Source organism: Eretmochelys imbricata, chromosome 1 (genome assembly GCF_965152235.1).
Source record: "Eretmochelys imbricata isolate rEreImb1 chromosome 1, rEreImb1.hap1, whole genome shotgun sequence".
NCBI classification, from domain to species: domain Eukaryota; kingdom Metazoa; phylum Chordata; order Testudines; family Cheloniidae; genus Eretmochelys; species Eretmochelys imbricata.
This window is the reverse complement of record NC_135572.1, coordinates 297,860,895-297,879,517: the sequence shown is the minus strand read 5'-3', so window position 1 is coordinate 297,879,517 and position 18,623 is coordinate 297,860,895. Positions and strand designations below refer to the sequence as shown.

The 18,623-nt window shown below is 38.7% G+C and overlaps 1 protein-coding gene across 1 annotated transcript in view; it reads left to right on the top strand.

The window, feature by feature from the left end:
* The window catches only part of XPOT (exportin for tRNA), a 70,150-nt gene that overhangs the window by 40,275 nt on the left and 11,252 nt on the right, over window positions 1–18,623 (top strand). Inside the window, exons 11-22 of the mRNA XM_077833444.1 lie at window positions 316–378; window positions 4,145–4,269; window positions 5,256–5,400; window positions 5,562–5,681; window positions 5,889–5,983; window positions 7,248–7,317; window positions 8,539–8,777; window positions 9,388–9,673; window positions 12,414–12,603; window positions 16,342–16,458; window positions 16,560–16,675; window positions 17,030–17,077. Coding sequence (XP_077689570.1) covers window positions 316–378; window positions 4,145–4,269; window positions 5,256–5,400; window positions 5,562–5,681; window positions 5,889–5,983; window positions 7,248–7,317; window positions 8,539–8,777; window positions 9,388–9,673; window positions 12,414–12,603; window positions 16,342–16,458; window positions 16,560–16,675; window positions 17,030–17,077 — 1,614 coding nt within the window. The remainder of the gene's footprint in view (window positions 1–315; window positions 379–4,144; window positions 4,270–5,255; window positions 5,401–5,561; window positions 5,682–5,888; window positions 5,984–7,247; window positions 7,318–8,538; window positions 8,778–9,387; window positions 9,674–12,413; window positions 12,604–16,341; window positions 16,459–16,559; window positions 16,676–17,029; window positions 17,078–18,623) is intronic.

Below are 18,623 nucleotides of genomic sequence, written 5' to 3'. Positions count from 1 at the left end.
GTTGGATAATACTGCTAGAAACTGAGCACTGTCAATTATACTAAATCAGGCTTTTAAAATCTGGATTATAGTTGAAGATTTGGTCACTTATCTGATTCACAAAAACCCTGTGGAACATCACTTCCATTAAGTCTCTTTGAACATTCTACCTCAAGGGTGGATTAATTTTTAATTTATATAAACTTCAGCTACTACATTTTAAAATATTTCCCAGATTGCTTTACTGCAAAGTATAGTGCTAGGTTATATGTAGTTATCAATTGCTTTGTTGGAGTACTGGAGTACACTAATTTTATCAACTTTTCTTCACTATAGGCAATTATGTTGGCTGTTATGAAGAAGTTGACCTATGATGAAGAATATAATTTTGAACATGAGGTAAGATGTCATATTTAGGTAAACTTGATTTTTGTAAATATAAAATCTCAATTTTAAATTACAGGCTGTTTGGCTTAAGTGAGGAATCCTAAGGTTCATGTAGATAACTTCGTTTAAAATTTGTGAATACCAATCAGTGTATTTATCCTAAATTTAAAAAAACTAAGATTTGAAACCTATTATCTCAATGCAAGCGTATCTTCTGTTTAACATCCATCAGAGCAGTATATGTATCAAAAGGGGGGAATACTCTTAAAAATTAGTGTTTGGGTGACAACTACTTACAGGAATTTTTGGAATAATCTGTCTGAACTGAAGTCTGAGTTTAAATTAGTGCATTGAACTGAGCTCATAAACTGACATTCTCATGCATACTGTTCCTTGTGACACCATACATTAGATGACTGGGATATCCACATCAGTGGTTCAAATTAACACAGAACTTCCAAGTGCAGAACAAAGAAAACAAAGTGTCTAATTTTTAGACAGGCATACTGGTTTTGGTACAGGTCAGAGATCTCTCAAATTGTTTGGTATTAACTTGAATAGCTTTAAGTGAACTGCATTTGGGTCAGACTCAGACTTGTAGCAAGAAACCAAATGATAGTGTAACAGGATCTCAAACCCACACAAGGATTTTTTTTTTCAGATATTTAAATACCTGCTAACTAGCAGCTGCTCTTTCAATGCATCTCATTACATTACTAGTTTCTTGACCAACTAGCTAATCTGCAGAATTAGACAATAAATTTAATCCAGTGGTTCTCAAACTTTTGTAGTGGTGCCCCCTTTCACATAGCAAGCCTCTGAGTGCGACCCCACCTTAGAAATTAGAAACACGTTTTTAATATATTGTGACAAAGCTTCCTCTCTGCCTTGGTTCCGTTTAGTGGCAGGCTAGGGTATTCCTCTCTTCCCTCACAATTTTCCCCACGTCCCTGGGTTTACTGTCCACACCCTGTCAGAGCAGGGTCCCTCCCAGCTGACCAGGGAGAGGGGGAAGGGAGCCTCTCAGTCTCTGGTAGCCTCTGCGGGAGTAGTGGCAACAGACCAGACACCCGGTTCAGTCTCTCCCCTCTGGCAGGGTCTTATCCCTCAGATCTCCGGGGTCTGGAAGGGCCGTCCGCCCTGTTGGGCAGGGATTCTCCTGTCCTTCGCCTCTGTACCTGCGTGGCTTCTCTCCTAATGCTTGTCAGCATCTGCACTGCTCAGCTCTCCGGTAGCTGGCCTTTCTCCCTCAGCTCCTATCTCCTGCCTGGCCCTTGATTGGCCCCAAGTGTCCTAATTAACCTAAAGTAACCCCTGGTCAGCTACCAAGGGAAAAGGGACCTGCTTATCCTGGGGCTAATATATCTGCCTTCTGTGCATTAATTGGGTTTAACCATAGCCCTGGCTCCACCCTTGTTAAGCCTAGGGTGTTGTACACAAATGCAGACTTGTACCTCTAAAATAAGGGAGCAATTTAAAAAAGCACTCTCCTGGGTTAATTGGTTGCTTTCCATCCCCCCTCCTTTCCACACCTTTTTGTTTTCTGAAGTTTTTATGGAAGGTACTTTGGATACTCATGTGAAATGTTTGTTTGGACAAAAATGTTAAAAGTAATGATTGTGAAAGTGTAAGCGTAACAGAGGTGGTGTTATAAAAAGAAAATTCTTGGTTTAATAATAAAACCTGGATATATAAATATAACTATATGTGTAACTCTGTGCAGTCACATTGGGGGAAAACTTGGCAGTTAAATTATAGAAGGGGGTCAACTAAAGTGGCTACTACCACCACTACATTTTTGTCCCCAGAAGCCTTTACAGCTATTCTGAAGGAAAATGGGCCCTTTTCCCAAAAGAAATGGTCTGTAAAGGACTGCTGCAAGTAGCAGGCAGCCAGATACTCTGATCTATATTATTTGACTGTTGGACGAGTTAAGCAAAATCACTAAAGGAACGCAAGGAGTTTCTATTGACTGTCTCTGATTGTACAAGATGGGAGTGTAATCAGGGTACAGTTGTGTAAAAGAAAAAAATAGCAGCACTCTCCTGTAGCTGTCTGGCTTGACCTAGTCACAATAGTTAACACCATTATAAATTCTCGAGGCAAAGCAGGGTATGGGGTGGAGGCTGACAGCTTGCGACCCCCCATGTAATAACCTCACAACCCCTTGAGGGCTCCGGGCTCCCAGCCCCCAGTTTGAGAACCCCTGGTTTAATCTCTGGCTAGAAGTCAAGGATAGCAGTTTAAGATCCTGTGCTGAAGGGGGAAAACATTTTTTGTAGCCTCAGAGGAGTGATTCCTGCAACAAAATTATGTGGAGGTTCCTCTTGGCTTCATCTGGAAGGTGGGAGAGAGGAGGTCCAATTTCTGTACGATTAAGTAGGCTGGCTAAAGAAGGAAGGTGGTTTTGACAGGTTTGCATCTTGTTAGTGGAGAGGGACTGGGAATCTGATGAGAGGGAAGAATCACAGGGCTGGAAGAGACCTTGAGAGTCCATTCCCTATATGCTGAGGCAGGACCAAGTATACTTCGACCATCCCTGACAGGTGTTTATCTAGCCTGTTCTTAAAAACCTCCAAGCATGGGGATTCCATCACCTCACTTGGCAACCTGCTCCAATACCTAACTACCCTTATAGTTAGAAAGTCTTTCCTAATATCAAACCTAAATCTACTTTGCTGGACACTAAGCCTGTTACTATTTGTCCAACTTCTGTGCATGTGGAGAACTATTTGTCATTGTCCTCTTTTTATAACAACTCTTAATGTAGTTGAAGGTTGTTCCCCCCCCCCCCCCAAATCTTCTTTTCTCTGGGCTAAATATGCCCCCCACCCCTTTTTTTTAACCTTTCCTCATAGGTCAGACTTTTTAAACTTTTTATCATTTTTGTTGCCCTCCTCTGGACTCTTTGCAACTTGTCCATCTCTTAAAGTGTAGTGCTCAAAACTGGATGCAGTACTCTACTGAGGCCTCTCCAGTGCTGAGTAGAATGGAAAAAATGTTTTACCTTTATAATTTTCTATCTTCCCTTGCCTCCATTTCTCAGATGCTACTGTGGGAGTGATATAAGAGCCTACCTAGGAGTTGGCTTGGCCTACTTGCAGCAGTTGCCATGATCAGCACTTAATCATTTGGGATGTATGACTTAATTTTAAAGTTGAGGGACAACTTTTTTCTTGGACAGAACAAGAGGGTAGAAAGCAAGAGTGGGCTGGAAGCCCTTTTTCTTTTTTTCATTTTGTGTTGGCTATTTAAACTACAATTTTGAGGGCATGGACTGTCTTACTCTGTATCCTGAACACAGGGGTGCCCTGTTCTTAGTTGGGGCCTCTAGATGTCACTGTAATACGGAAAATAAGAAAGGGCATGACATTAAGACACAAGCAAATAAGATGACCGGTACGTATCTACCCAATTAACTTTTCATAATCTATTTTGTATCATGACTAATCACAACTTAGTTTTCTAAAGATGTAATTTTCAGATGTCTTAAATATAAAAAGAAAAGGAGTACTTGTGGCACCTTAGAGATTAACAGATTTATTTGAGCATAAGCTTTCGTGAGCTACAGCTCACTTCATCGGATGCGTTCAGTGGTGAATGCATCCAATGAAGTGAGCTGTAGCTCACGAAAGCTTATGCTTAAATAAATTTGTTAGTCTCTAAGGTGCCACAAGTACTCCTTTTCTTTTTGCGGATACAGACTAACACGGCTGCTACTCTGAAACCTGTCTTAAATATGTAAATGTGGATTACATGAAGAATCTATTTGTTGCAGGGTGAAGATGAAGCAATGTTCGTGGAATACAGGAAACAGCTAAAACTATTGTTGGACAGATTAGCTCAGGTGTCACCAGAGTTACTATTGGCTTCAGTCCGCAGAGTTTTTAACACTACACTGCAGTAAGTTATATTTCTTCTAGTTGGCTTTAAGAAAGGTTGCACTTTCAGGAAAGATTGTTTGATGCAGTAACGGATGACAAACTTCTCATGCAGGCCTTGTCAAAACTCTCAGGTAAACCATTCTTTACATTTAATTTAGTGGTCAGTATCATTTTGCTGTGTCTTCAGCAGTAAAATAATCTTGATTATTCTTTTAGGCTCAGATTTCTAGAAAACCTCTTGATCTGTTTGTAATATTAAATGAGGGCTTAAACTCTAAAAGAGGTGTCTTCTCTCTCTAACTTTAAGGTTATCACCATCCTCTCACTTTAGGGACCACCATTATCTAGCAAATGCATAGTTTCTCCTTAGCTTTTCATTGTGTGGATAAATATTCTTCTTATACATTTTTAAAGCTAATAGTGATAAATACCAAAATATTTGAGGGATTGAGAAGCTGTGATAGACTGGTGCCCGTGGAAAGGGGAGTTGCATCAAATATTGCTACTATCAAGGCCCAGTGCGAATAGATAACTTTGGGGAAAAACAACAATCAAGTGTTCGTTTAAAACTTAGAACACTCAAACCATACCAAATTTGTCTTCCTCCTCAATCCTAAATAGCAGCTATGAGAAACCTACAGTATTTTTGTAGAATGCTCCTCTACTGCTTCAACGATACTGCTATAATGGTGAAAAGAAATGCTGCATGTCTGTGTATGTAAAAAATAATGCTCTCCAATGGCCAATATTTCAGGATGCCAGTGTTCTTATAGTCTTTATTTGCCTAGTTATACTTTAACTGATTGTTGGCTCCTATGTTTAATGAAAACTGCACTGATGATGATGATGAAATCTGTAGTCTCTCCATGCCATGCAGTTCAAGGCACTTCACAAGAAAATACTGGGAAATATATTTGGCAATAAAATTGGTAGCTTAAATGTTTCATGAAGCTCTGTTGGCTAATGTGACCTTTGTTGAAGCATAATCTCGTGTCCATTTTATAGGAATTGGCAGGCTACACGGTTTATGGAAATAGAGGTAGCAATAAGGCTCCTGTATATGTTGGCTGAGGCTCTCCCTGTTTCTCATGGTGCTCACTTCTCTGGTGATATTTCAAAAGCAAGCGCTTTGCAGGATATGATGCGAACTGTAAGTATTTCAGCAGTAAGAGTTACTTAAATGTTTCACTCTTTACTAGCAGTTTTTTCTTTTAACAGGAAAGGTTCATCATGATTATCAGTACCTCACTAAACTGTAGTTCTGCACTATAAATGATTAATCCTAATTCCTTAATGCATTTTTCCCTACAGCTGGTGACATCTGGTGTTAGTGCCTATCAACATACATCAGTGACATTGGAATTCTTTGAAACGGTGGTTAGATATGAAAAATTTTTCGCTGTTGAACCTCAGCACATTCCAAATGTTTTAGTAAGTTTGATCATTCATACAAAACTTCTTACTTTATTTTCTCCAACTAGATAAAGTAAATATTAGGAAGGTTTTTTTTGTGTTTGGAGAACTTGTCTGTTGTTCCTTATCTATTTTCTGAAAAAGATAGATGGAAATTTTGTTGGTTTGTTAAATTTTCTGCTTATGTACAATGAATACAAACTGAAATTTTTATTTTAATTGCAGATGACATTCTTAGATCACAGAGGTCTTCGCCATACTAGTCCAAAAGTACGAAGCAGAACAGCTTACCTCTTTTCCAGATTTGTCAAATCTCTTAAGTAAGTGAAAGTTGTTTCAAATGGTGTATCCAGTTTTTGCAAAAGAGTTTCAGGTGATGAGAGAGCAGTGACCTGTTTCTTTTATTCAAAATTCAACATGTTGAAATGAGCTGGAATTAAGTGGTACACCATAAAAGTACTTTTCTGGAAGACCCATTAGGTTTTGTAAAATTCAGCCAGTACTGCAGAGAATCTTAAAATGTGGACTGAAGCAGAGTTGTCTGAATTTGTAGAAAGAGGAAAAACAGATGTGAACTCTCCCAACTCACCTCAGTTTGGTATTAACGCTGAAGTCTAATGATGGTGATATACCGGTCAATAGCAACTTTCGCTGCTCGTCATCTTAGTGGAACCAGCCAGCAATTGTGGGCAGATCATGAGTGGAGCTCCAGTATTAGTATCATTCCTCAGTGTGACAACCTGAAAACAACTTACACAAGAGTTAACCAAATTTTGAATATATATTTGTTCTCTTTAACCTAGTAGGCAAAACTTGTTTTATATGGAGGTTATTTAATAATACAGTTAAAACTCTTCAATCTGTGGTATGATTAGTAGCAGGAAATCATATTGGTCCTACTTCTCACGCACAAATATTGCACCTAAATGCAGGAAAAACTCTGGAACAATACATCAGACATAGAAACCTGACCCTTTTTCAACTGTTAATGAAAACATGTAATTTAACCCCGGTCTACGCTACATGCTTATATTGGTATAATGGCATTGCTCAGGCTTGTGGAAAATCCACATCTCTGAGTAATGCAGTTATATCAAACTTACCCTTGGTGTTGATGTCAACAGGAGGGCTTCTCCTGTCGACATCACGATCTCCTCTTGGTGAGATGGAATACCTATGCCAGCGGGAGAAGCTCTTCTGTCTGCATAGATAGCATCTTCAGTAAGTGCTACAGCGGCGCAGATGCTGTAGCCTGTAAGTGTAGACAAGCTCTGAAATGAACAGGGCCGTTCCCACTTGTCAGCTATTTTTCCAGGCTCTCTGCAGACTCATGCAGACATCTCTGCATTCATTACATTCACGTTTTTGAGGTTTTCCTTACAATCCTAAAACCAGAGACTTCTTTAAAATGAAAACTGTTGTTCTGGAGGACCACACAGGAACTTGAGAGGTGGCAGTTCACCATACTGGTCCAACCCAAACCCTAGTCTCTCCAAGTTAGAGCAGGATTCTCTCTTGCAGTAGGGCTAAGATTTTGCAAGTGGTGATTTCTAGAAATATGTAATACTACTTGTTTTACTTCAGTAAACAGATGAACCCCTTTATTGAAGATGTTCTGAACAGAATACAAGATCTGCTAGAACTTTCTCCACCTGTAAGTTCTTCTTATTTTCTATAACATCTCACAGATGAAGTGTGTGAATTTATATTCATCTGGGTGCCTAAGGTACTGAGGCTCTAATCAGTAAGTACTTGTGTAGAAATTTAGAAATGTACTTATGAGTAGTCCCATTGAATTCCTGGGACTTCAGTGAGAATATTCATCTCATTAAAGTTAGGCACATGCTTAAGTATCTTGTTGAATAGGGTCCTAGGAAGCATGGGCTTTAGAAATACCCGTGTAAATGAGATTTCTACCTGTTGATGATCCTTTGAAAATCTTTGAAACTGGCACGAGGTCCGCAAACAATTGCAGCTCCTATTGATACTTCTGTTAAAGTGCACTGATCTGTCAAAAGCACTGGAGAGGAAAATTGTAGTGGCCCTGAGTAGCTGAGGCCTGCACTGACATGAGAAATTAACACATAAAGGGAGGCCTCATTTCTTGGAGAATAGATTTAAGGAGGTAGACAGATTATTAGGCTGAAAACGGAATGTTTATGCTAAATAAAATAAGTAAATAGGTCAGTAGGCTAAAAGGGCAGAATGCCTGAGCAAGCTAAGATAAGAGGGAGAACACCAAGGAAATCCGTTACTAATAATGGACAAGGTAAGTTAAGAATGTAGAGATGAAGATACAAGTAGGTCGAGCATGGACAAAGCTTGCTGCATAGGAATTGTTTCCTGCAAAATAACCAAGCCAGTCCAGAAATGTGATGTAATATATAGTAGACATGTATATGAAGGAAGAGGTTTTCTTTGTAACTTTGGATGTGTGGTATGTCCTATACCCACCCCCTACACTTGAGTCAGATCAACTCAGCATAGTTTTGCTGTATGCCAAATAAAGGAACCTGAGTGACACAATCTGGGGTCCAGCTGAGTGTTTTTGGATCCCAGAGATCAGGATGAAGTGTTCTCCCAGCACTAGATGTGGTGTTCTGGATAAACCAAGTGGAAGAAGTCTCGGAAGGAATCCCAACAGCCTCTATTTCAGACACTTCTGTACTTTTTTCTAATTTATACTTAAATTTGTAACTAAAACTATTATATCTTAACTTTCCATTTTTGTGAAACAATAAACTTTTTCTGTAGAGATTTCTCTTTACTCCTTGTCCTTCAATTATTCTCTTTGGAATTTTATAAAGAGTTAGTAGAATAAAATTTCAGTAATTGGTGATTTATATATATATTCTCTATCTTTCTTTGGCTCTAGGAAAATGGTTACCAGGCTTTGTTAAGCAGTGATGATCAATTATTCATTTATGAGACAGCTGGAGTGCTGATAGTTAACAGTGAATACTCTGCAGAAAGGAAACAGGTTCTAATGAGGAATCTGTTATCTCCACTAATGGAGAAGTTTAAAGTGCTGCTAGAAAAACTGATGATGGCACAAGATGAGGACAGACAGATGGCACTCGCTGACTGCCTCAATCATGCTGTTGGCTTTGCTAGGTGAGTACAGTAAAATTTACTCGACAGGTATACATTGTTTGTTTTTGTTTATTAAGAGAAAAGTGTTTGGAATCAGGCTTGTCATTGCTTTGGTTGAATTTCTCTGCAAGCATTTATTGCCCCAAAATCTGTTTTTGGTTGGCACTCTCTCCAAACAGCCCAGAAAATCAGGGAAGGTACCTTTTAGGAAAGAGTGTCAATAGAGGATTTAAGGTCTTCAAAATCCTTGAGTTTCACTGAATTTCTAGTAAACCAAACCACTTACCATTAAATGACTCATGAAACATCTTATGAAGAACTTCAGTTAAAATAAAGAGAATATTCTAGTGTTGTCCATTTTGGCACCATTTGTGAATGGTCAGTTCACTCAAACTTAAATCTCAATATGCTGTGCTTTTTAGTGTGAAGTAAATTACATTTGGTAAGTGATCAAAAAATTTGATGCCCTAAGTGTTTTGGCTCCCAATTTTAGGAAATTTTAATGTTTGAACAGTGCATTTGAGTTCTTAAATATCTATAGTAAGTCTTGTTCTAGACCTGCATTGTTGCTTTTTATTTCCATTGAAATGTGAGTTAATAGAGAACTTTGTGTGTTCATTTGCTTGCACAGCCGAACCAGCAAAGCTTTCAGCAACAAGCAGACAGTAAAGCAATGTGGCTGCTCTGAAGTATACCTGGACTGCTTACAGACATTTTTGCCAGCACTCAGCTGTCCATTACAAAAGGAAGTCATCAGAAGTGGTGTTCGCACGTTCCTTCACCGCATGATTATTTGCCTAGAGGAAGAAGTTCTTCCATTTATCCCTTCTGCCTCAGAACACATGCTCAAAGATTGCGAAGCAAAAGACCTTCAAGAATTCATTCCTCTCATAAATCAAATTACAGCTAAGTTCAAGGTCTGAGTCTGTTAGTTTATGGGGTAGGAGGCTTCTAAACTCCTGCTTTCTGGCCTCAGAAAAAGGGTCATTGTATGTGGAGGAACCTGAACTTCATAGAATTGTACTTCAAGCTTTATTTTGTAGCTGTAAATGCTTTTATTAGTAAATACCTGCTTGAGAAGGAGGGAAAGAACATATCTTTTGGTAAATTCCCAAGAACTAAAGGGGTATTCCTTCTTTAACTGTAATTACCCCAAAAAACATCAGAAATAACTAAAAAAAGAAAAAAATACGGCTTTTGGATTTGGTATTGCACTGCTTAAACACACACTTTTTTTATTTTAACAAGAAACATGATACTTGTTTTCCGTGATGAAGTTAGTATTGAATAGGCAAAATGCCATGGTGCTAAATTTAATTTGAAAAGATGCTAATCACTCAACAGTGATTAAACCTGAAATGAACTTTCTGTTCCTTTTCTTTTTTGTAGCAAGATTTACAGGTATGCACATAGATATAGACATGTAAAAAGTGCAGGTAGGTACGCAAGTTTTAGACACGGTGTGTGGATATTTAGTGGAGAACACTGGTGTACAGGAACTTGGTGCATAATTGTTATACAAAAATATACACTGATACTTAATGCACTACTATACAAGATAGGTCCACAAATAGTGTAGAGTTCTTAAACACAGGTAAGAACATGGGTTTTTGGAGCAGAACTAGTATCTAGGAATGTGTGCAGATTTGTTTGGTATGTAAATAAGATTGACAGAAACTTTCACTATTGATTGGAGAGCTTCTCAAACTGTGGTTGGTCACATTGTGCTGGCTCCTCATTTGAAATTGCTAAATTGTATTGAGTGGGACAACTAAAATACGTTAAATTACTGGGCTAGTATTACTTTTCAATGTCATCAATTGTAGTTCCTGCAAGAATGTTGTTCATTCATGAATGGGACGGGAGATTGTCTCATGGATCATCTGTATACCAAATTTGGCCTCAGTGTGGAAAAGCTTTAGAAGCCCTGGTGTATAGAATCTTTTAAACCTATCTTTCAGATGAAGGTTTCTTGTTAAATATACTAAAAGGCAGAGTTTGGTGTGAAAATGAAAATACTATGGAGAAAAAATGTTAATGAGCTATCATGGTGGTATGGCAGAAATGTATACTATAGCATGGGGAATCTAGGCTCTGGAGCACTGTTGGGAATTTCACACTCTGAACTCTATGGAGTGATGGTGATGGGATGTAAAGATTATGGCAAGTTTTAGGAGGTTAGGGAAAGAGAAAGTGTTTCCACATTGGCATTGTATCCTGTTAGTTTTTCAGATGGCACTGATGGCAGTTCAAGATGGAGTAAGGAATTAAGTAACCATATGGGTGGGATAGATGATGACCCCAGTAAAGGCCTATGATGGATTAAGGAAAAGAAGAATGAAATGTTGGGGTCAGGCATAATGGGGAAGCACATAGCCATGAAAAGAAGTAAACTAGGCAATGCTTAGTATAACTTTAGAGTTGATGATAATCCTAATTACATGCAGCTTTTTTTCATCTTGAATTGCTTTTTTTTTTTTTCATTCATCTTTCTCAGTAACTGACTTAAATCTTCCTAAACAGCTGGTATCTGTAAATGCATAAAAACTGTGCCTAATTTTTTAAAAAAACATAGCGCTAAGTAGGAAAATGACTTAAGGTTGAATGGACAAGAAAGACAATATTTCACCTCCCTACCCTTTTGATGGTGTGCATATTGACTGAGTAGTGTAGTAAGTATATATTATAGGCATGAGGTTTGAATGGATGCATTACTTAGTAGTGTCAAAGCCTTAAGTCTTCAGTAGAGTTCACCATTTGAGTGCTCTCTTGAGCTACAATCAGTTGTTATGGACTGCTGACTGCAGGAAAAACAAATTTGACACTCATATCATGTCACCAAAAGGTCCTCCATCTAACAATTTTTGAAAATTCTGTTCTTCCAGCAGTCATGTGAAGCCTCAAATTGGAGGAAATTAAGGTAACCTGATGACCTCTTACCTATTTTCAGGCTTTAACCAAGAAAACTGTTGAAGTTAAGGGTGTCACAGATGATGAGAGCAGTCCATCCACTCTTTGTTCTTGTGTCAACTTCTACATTTTGAAATCTCTTTAGAAATAACCTAAAATAAATTTTCTGTAATTTAAATGTCACGATTTTGCAATCCAGCATCTTGAGGCTTTCTAGGATTTTGAAGCAAGTGTTTGTATCATTGGAAGAATTGAAAATCTCCCTTTTCCAGAAGGATAAAGTTCCCACTTAACAATCTGCAGGGCTAAGAATGGATAAGTCTGTTGGTGCAGGACTAAATATTTCTCCTCTTGAACCTCAGTTTAATTCTGGTGGAGGAAGGATAGGAGAATCTCACATGACGGGTGGGGGAAATAGCCATTTCTCAGAAAAGCCTTTTTTAAATAAAGGTAAGCTGTCTGAAATAGCTCAGATTTGAAATATTAGACTAGTTCTTGAGGTGGATTGATTAGTGGTCAGCGCTGCATGATGAACGCTATATCATGGGTACCACTTGTACCTATGTGTTTATATCTACACTTGGCTGGTGCCTGACTGTTTTTAACTTCGTTGTGATTAAAATATTGGAAGTGACAACAAAAGCTAATTAAAATGAATCTCTTTTCTGTGCTAGATTTTAATTTCTAGGCATCAGTCTCTGTAATGAGCTGTCAGCTGACACTGTGTTTCCCCCACAACCTCTACAGACCCAGGTTTCCCCATTTCTGCAACAGATGTTTATGCCGCTACTTCATGCTATTTTCGAAGTGTTGCTCCGTCCAGCAGAAGAAAATGACCAATCTGCTGCCTTAGAAAAGCAAATGTTACGGAGAAGTTATTTTGCGTTCCTGCAGACGGTCACTGGCAGTGGAATGAGTGAAGTCATAGCTAATCAGGGTGAGCAGTCACTTATGGGAACACACCATGAGTCATTTTTACCCAATACAACAAGCAGTTTTGTTTGTCAAAATCATTAGCAGTATTCCTGCTAAATGCTATTTAAATATTTAAGGTAGAATCAACTGCATAAATGGATTATACTTAATTTTGGCTATCTAAACAAGAATTCTAGTTTGTAACATTTAGAAATGCAATATGAGTAAACTATTTATAGTGATCATTTTGGTGATGTTTTGTGACTTAATATTTGTTTGAGTGGTGGAGTGAGATTTCAGATAAGTAAAACAAGCACATCAAATGTTTCTCTATGGAATTACACTTTGCCAGCTATATTAAATGTATCACTTATGACCAACTGTTATATGCAATACGTAATTATAACAGTGAGTAACCTTGCCCCAGTACCTTTTATAGTCTTACAGCTCACTCTATGCCAGCACAGCCCCTATGGCACATCAGTGGGCAGAAACTAGAGCTCCTCCTTCCTCTACCTTGGTTACCTGCTAGTAGCATCTGGATTTGCTTCTGCCCTGATGTCTGAGGTTCATTTTGACTCACCGGGTGTCTAGTCCACACCTGTTTCCCATCATTAACGGACAAATAAAATTTGGGGTCACTTGCCACTGAAAGCAGTTTCATGTGTTCTGTTGACTTAACTGGTACAGAATCTGGTCAAACATTATTTTGTTAAATGGAGCTTTAGCAGGTTGAGAGAAGAAATGCATGAAAACATGAAAAGCTTTAGATTTTCATCTAGGCAAGACTGCAAAAAAAAAAAAAAAAAAAAAAAACTAATATGGGTTAAGGAAACCAATACATTTATTAGAGGAAGAGGAATAAATAGTGAGGTGGGAAAACATGTAGGTGACATTTACTTAAACTGAGGAACTTCAAAGGATCTTAATAAAGCTAAGTATATAGGGGCAATGCAATGGGAGAAATTTATTTTTGACACAAGTATCACCATACATGTTGGAAAGAACTTGAATATTGCTGAGTTTAAACTAACTGTACCAACTGGGGAGGAGAGGTAGAAATAAGGGATGGGCAGGGCTGTGCCAGTTGTGAACAGCTCAACAAAAACCTCTGCTCAACGTGCATCAGAGGTCAAAAGAGAAAACAAAACATTAGAATGTGTAAAGGATAGGATAGCAAATACTGAAAATATTTTAAAATGCCATTGTCAATCACCTGAATTACTATGTTCAGCTCTTGTTACTTTCTCAAAAAGAAAAACAAATGAAAGAGATCCAGAAATAGGTGACAAGAATGAGGCTCAGAAAGACTTCCATACGAAGAGACTGAAAACAGTAGACATGTTCAATTGATACAAAATAACAAATGGAATGGAGAATGTAAATCGTTTTCTTGGCTTTACCTTTCTCATAATACAAGAACAGGGAAACATATATAACAGTGAAAAGCAATAAACCAAAACCCAATGACAGGAAGTACTACTTATACAGTGCATGATTAAGCTGAGGAATATATAGCTACCAGATTTATTGAGGCCAAGAGTTGGGTAAAAGAAATATAAGACCCTTACTAATGAGAATATCTACAATTGTTAGATGATCAAACCCTTGTACATCAGAGTGTAAGCCAGCAACATGCTGGTGTTTAGGAAGAAACTTCTGTGAATAGGCTATTCCGTAATTGTCACTATGGGGCTCCACGTTCCTCTGAATACATGGTACTGATCACTATCCGAGACCGGATACTGGACTAGGTAGACCATTGGCCAGATCCAGCATGGCAATTTTTGTGTTAAGCGTAAATGTAAGATTGGTAGCTATAAATGTATAGCAATTTTATAGCAAATGCTGTCAAGAGACCTTTACTTCAGACCACATGCTGGTGAATTTCCCCAGTGTCAGCTTTCATAACTTGTGTTTCTGTCCTCTTACCCCACTCCCCATGTTCAGTGTCTTGACTTCAGACAGAAAGGGCTTATTAGGCAGGTGTCATGTCTCTCAATATTTATGAAAAATGACATCACCTTGGGTACATGTCACTTTTACCATTATAATTTTTCAATTTCCTTCTTATTAGAAGTGAAATTGGCTCACTTTATAATGGCCCATTTCACATAGCTACTTTTGAACTGGTGAAGTTTTTGAGCTGATAGTTTTAATGCTTTCAGAAGAAATCCATCTCCCTATTGGTGTCTAGTTAAACTTTGCTTCTTTGGGAAGGATCTTTTTTCAGTTGTTATCTTAGCATCTTCCTCCATGGGAACCGTCAACATTTCCACTCCAAGGGTTCTTGCAGGTTCAGGGATTTCTGGAGAGTTCTGTTAAAAATGTACACTTCAGCAGATGATGTGTTTTTTGTAAAAAAATACATAAAATATCTTATTATATGGGTCTGGCAGTCACACAACCATAGAACTTGTTACAACAGTACTTTTATTAAGACCAAACAAAGTTCTTATTTTGTATATTAGTTTGCCAGTGTATTAATTAGCTTTTTCAAAAGCCAGGAGGAATTTATTCTATGACTACCTCAGCAGTTTATAATCTTATTTCTAAAAATCATAAACATTTATTACTGATAAAAACATGATGAACCAAGATGTTGCTAGAGAATATATTTTATAGCTATCTTATAAATTATTCCATAATAACCTCAAAAACAATGAGGAGTCCTTGTGGCACCTTAGAGACTAACAAATTTATTTGGGCATAAGCTTTTGTGGGCTAAAACCCCCTTCATCAGATGCATAGAGTGGAACATACGGTAGGCAGGTATATATACACAGCATATGAAAAGATGGGGGGGGGGGTCAGTGCTAATGAGCCAATTCAATTAAGGTGGAAGTGAGCTATTCTTAACAGTTGACAAGAAGGTGTGGAAACCACTTTGGTAGTGCTAATGAGGCCAATGTAAACAAGGTGGCCCATTTCAAACAGTTGACAAGAAGGTATGAGTATCACCCGGGGAAATTAGTTTTTGTAGCGACCCATCCACTCCCAGTCTTTATTCAGTCCTAATTTGATGGTGTCCAGTTTGCAAATTAATTCCAGTTCTGCAGTTTCTCGTTGGAGTCTGTTTTTGAAGTTTTTTTGTTGAAGTGCCACTTTTAAGTCTGCTATTGAGTATCCAGGGAGACTGAAGTGTTCTCCTACTGTTTTTTGAATGTTGTTATTCCTCATGTCAGATTTGTGTCCATTTATTCTTTTGCGTAGAGACTGTCCGGTTTGGCCAATGTACATGGCAGAGGGGCATTGCTGGCACATGATGGCATAAATCACATTGGTAGATGTGCAGCTGAACGAGCCCTTGATGGTGTGGCTGATGTGATTAGGTCCTATGATGGTGTCCCTTAAATAGAGATCTGTCTATCTATTCAAGGGACACGAAAGCTTATGCCCACAAAAGCTTATCCCCAAATAAATTTGTTGGTCTCTGAGGTGCCACAAGGACTCCTCATTGTTTTTGCTGATACAGACTAACATGGCTACCACTCTAAAACCTGTCTCCATAGAAACCTGTTTGTCATTTAAGTTTGCAGAATATTTCTAAGTTGTCTATATGCTGTTATAACATTTTGTAAATTGAAAATCACTTTTGAAATCTTTTCTTCTTTAAATAAGAATTTCATAACAAACTGTTTTGCCGTTTGTGTGATGCGTAGTTTCAAAGGCTTAAAAAATTAGGTTTTCTCTGTTCATGCTGGAGAACTCAAGTTAGTTTGATCTTTACAGTAAATTAGATTTTTTGTATTTATTGTAGATGCAGAGAATGTGGAACGTGTGTTGTTCACTATCATCCAAGGAGCAGTGGACTATCCAGATCCTATTGCACAGAAAACATGCTTTATTATTCTTTCTAAGCTCGTGGAACTTTGGGGTAAGTTCGCATTTATATTCTGACCGCTTTATGATCAGTAATTGTTAGAAGGATAAAATCTGAACACTACTGCTTTTTTTCCCCCCCTCTCCTCCTCACAGGGGGCAAAGATGGACCAGTAGGTTTTGCAGACTTTGTCTACAAGCACATTGTCCCTGCATGTTTCTTAGCGCCTTTAAAACAAACTTTTGACTTGGCAGATGCACAGACAGTATTGGTACGTATTATGAAATATTTATTTTAACATACACATGAAAACTTTTAGAAGTTGAAATATATATACAACAAAGAATTGATTTGACTGATAACACAAAAGCTCTTTCACTATGTAAAACAATTAGGTTGGTCATTCTTTCGAGGGTGCCTAATTCTGCAGGTCCTCCTACACTTTCATTCAAATCAACTTGAGTTCTAAGATCTGCATGCAAATGACTGCAGGACTGAGTCCCTAACATAAATGTATGGTATTCACAAAAATTAACATTCAATACTAGATACTGACAAGAGTGTGTTTGGGTTGAAATCTTAGGGTTTGTTTGTTTTTCTCTACCCCCCCCCCCCCCCCCCACAGGCTTTATCAGAATGTGCAGTGACGTTAAAAACAATTCATCTCAAAAGGGTAAGGCTTGTAAAACTTCGTGTAAAACTAAATGTTTTTCTTAAAGGACGAAATTAAATTAATCTGCAGAAACTACTAAACGTCTTTATGTGGAGAGAAGAATAAGATTAACTCCAGGGGAGTTAACAGAAATCACTGACAGGAATGGATGTTGTGTTTTGTTCCTCTGTGGTGGTGGTGTAAAACCTTTAAAGTTGTCACAAAATAGCTGAATTTATATGTTCAAAAATTATTTAAATCAGTTTTAATCCAGTGGTGGTTAATTACTCTGTTACTCAGTACAAAATTACACCAAGTGCAAGGGATCCGTGGTTTTGAAAGAGTTATATTCTTTGGCAGATATCTTCACTTAAAGTAGCTTCATGCTGTAAAGTCACTAAAAATGGCATGTTCTTTCAATGTTTGCTCATGTCCATTCCATGTTAGTTGTGCATGTGTCGCCTATGTCATCGCCAGAGATTTTTCCCTCAGTGGTATCTGTCGGGCCAATTCTAGTGCCCTCTGGTACTGCGTGCTTATGCACCGGTATAAGGGGCACTGCTGGCCCCGCACCCTCTGTTCCTTCCTACCGCCTGTGACAGTTGATGGAACAGTTCCTCTTACTTCAGCAAGGCGTTATTCAGTGGTTTTCTTTTCAGCTTATAGAGTAACAGCCGTGTTAGTCTGTATTCGCAAAAAGAAAAGGAGTACTTGTGGCACCTTAGAGACTAACCAATTTATTTGAGCATGAGCTTTCGTGAGCTATAGCTCACTTCATCGGATGCATACCGTGGAAACTGCAGCAGACTTTATATATACACAGAGAATATGAAACAATACCTCCTCCCACCCCACTGTCCTGCTGGTAATAGCTTATCTAAAGTGATCAACAGGTTAAGCCATTTCCAGCACAAATCCAGGTTTTCTCACCCTCCACCCCCCCACACAAATTCACTCTCCTGCTGGTGATAGCCCATCCAAAGTGACAACTCTTTACACAATGCTCATGCTCAAATAAATTGGTTAGTCTCTAAGGTGCCACAAGTACTCCTTTTCTTTTCAGCTTAGTTTTTTTAGTCTGTTTAGTAGTAGCGTAAATAGTATTAGTGCAGATATTCAGTCCCCTCTCTTAGCGTAGAGGGGCTCTCTTCGCCCCTGGGGCTGGGCATGCCCCAGTACCTGGGCTTCAAACCATGTGCCTGCTGTGGCAAGCCTATGCTGGTGAGTGACCCACACTCCCATTGTCTGAAGTGTCTGCGAGGGGCTCACATATGAGAGTGCTGTGAAATCTGTCAGGACTTCACACCTTGTACAAAGAAAGGCTAGACTGAGAGCTAGTCTTCCGAACACCTCCGCTTTGGCGCAAAGCGCCCCTCTGGCACTGCATGTTTCTCGGCACCATTCTCCATCTCCAATGCTGAGGAAGAAGAATAAGAAAAAACAATCCAAGTGAGGATGTCTCACCGGTGCTGAGCAAGGACAAACTGGGATGGCAGTGGAGTGTGACACGCGTCAGGCCGCTCCTCTGTCCCCAGCCCCTAGTGGCACTGTCAACTCCACGCCACTT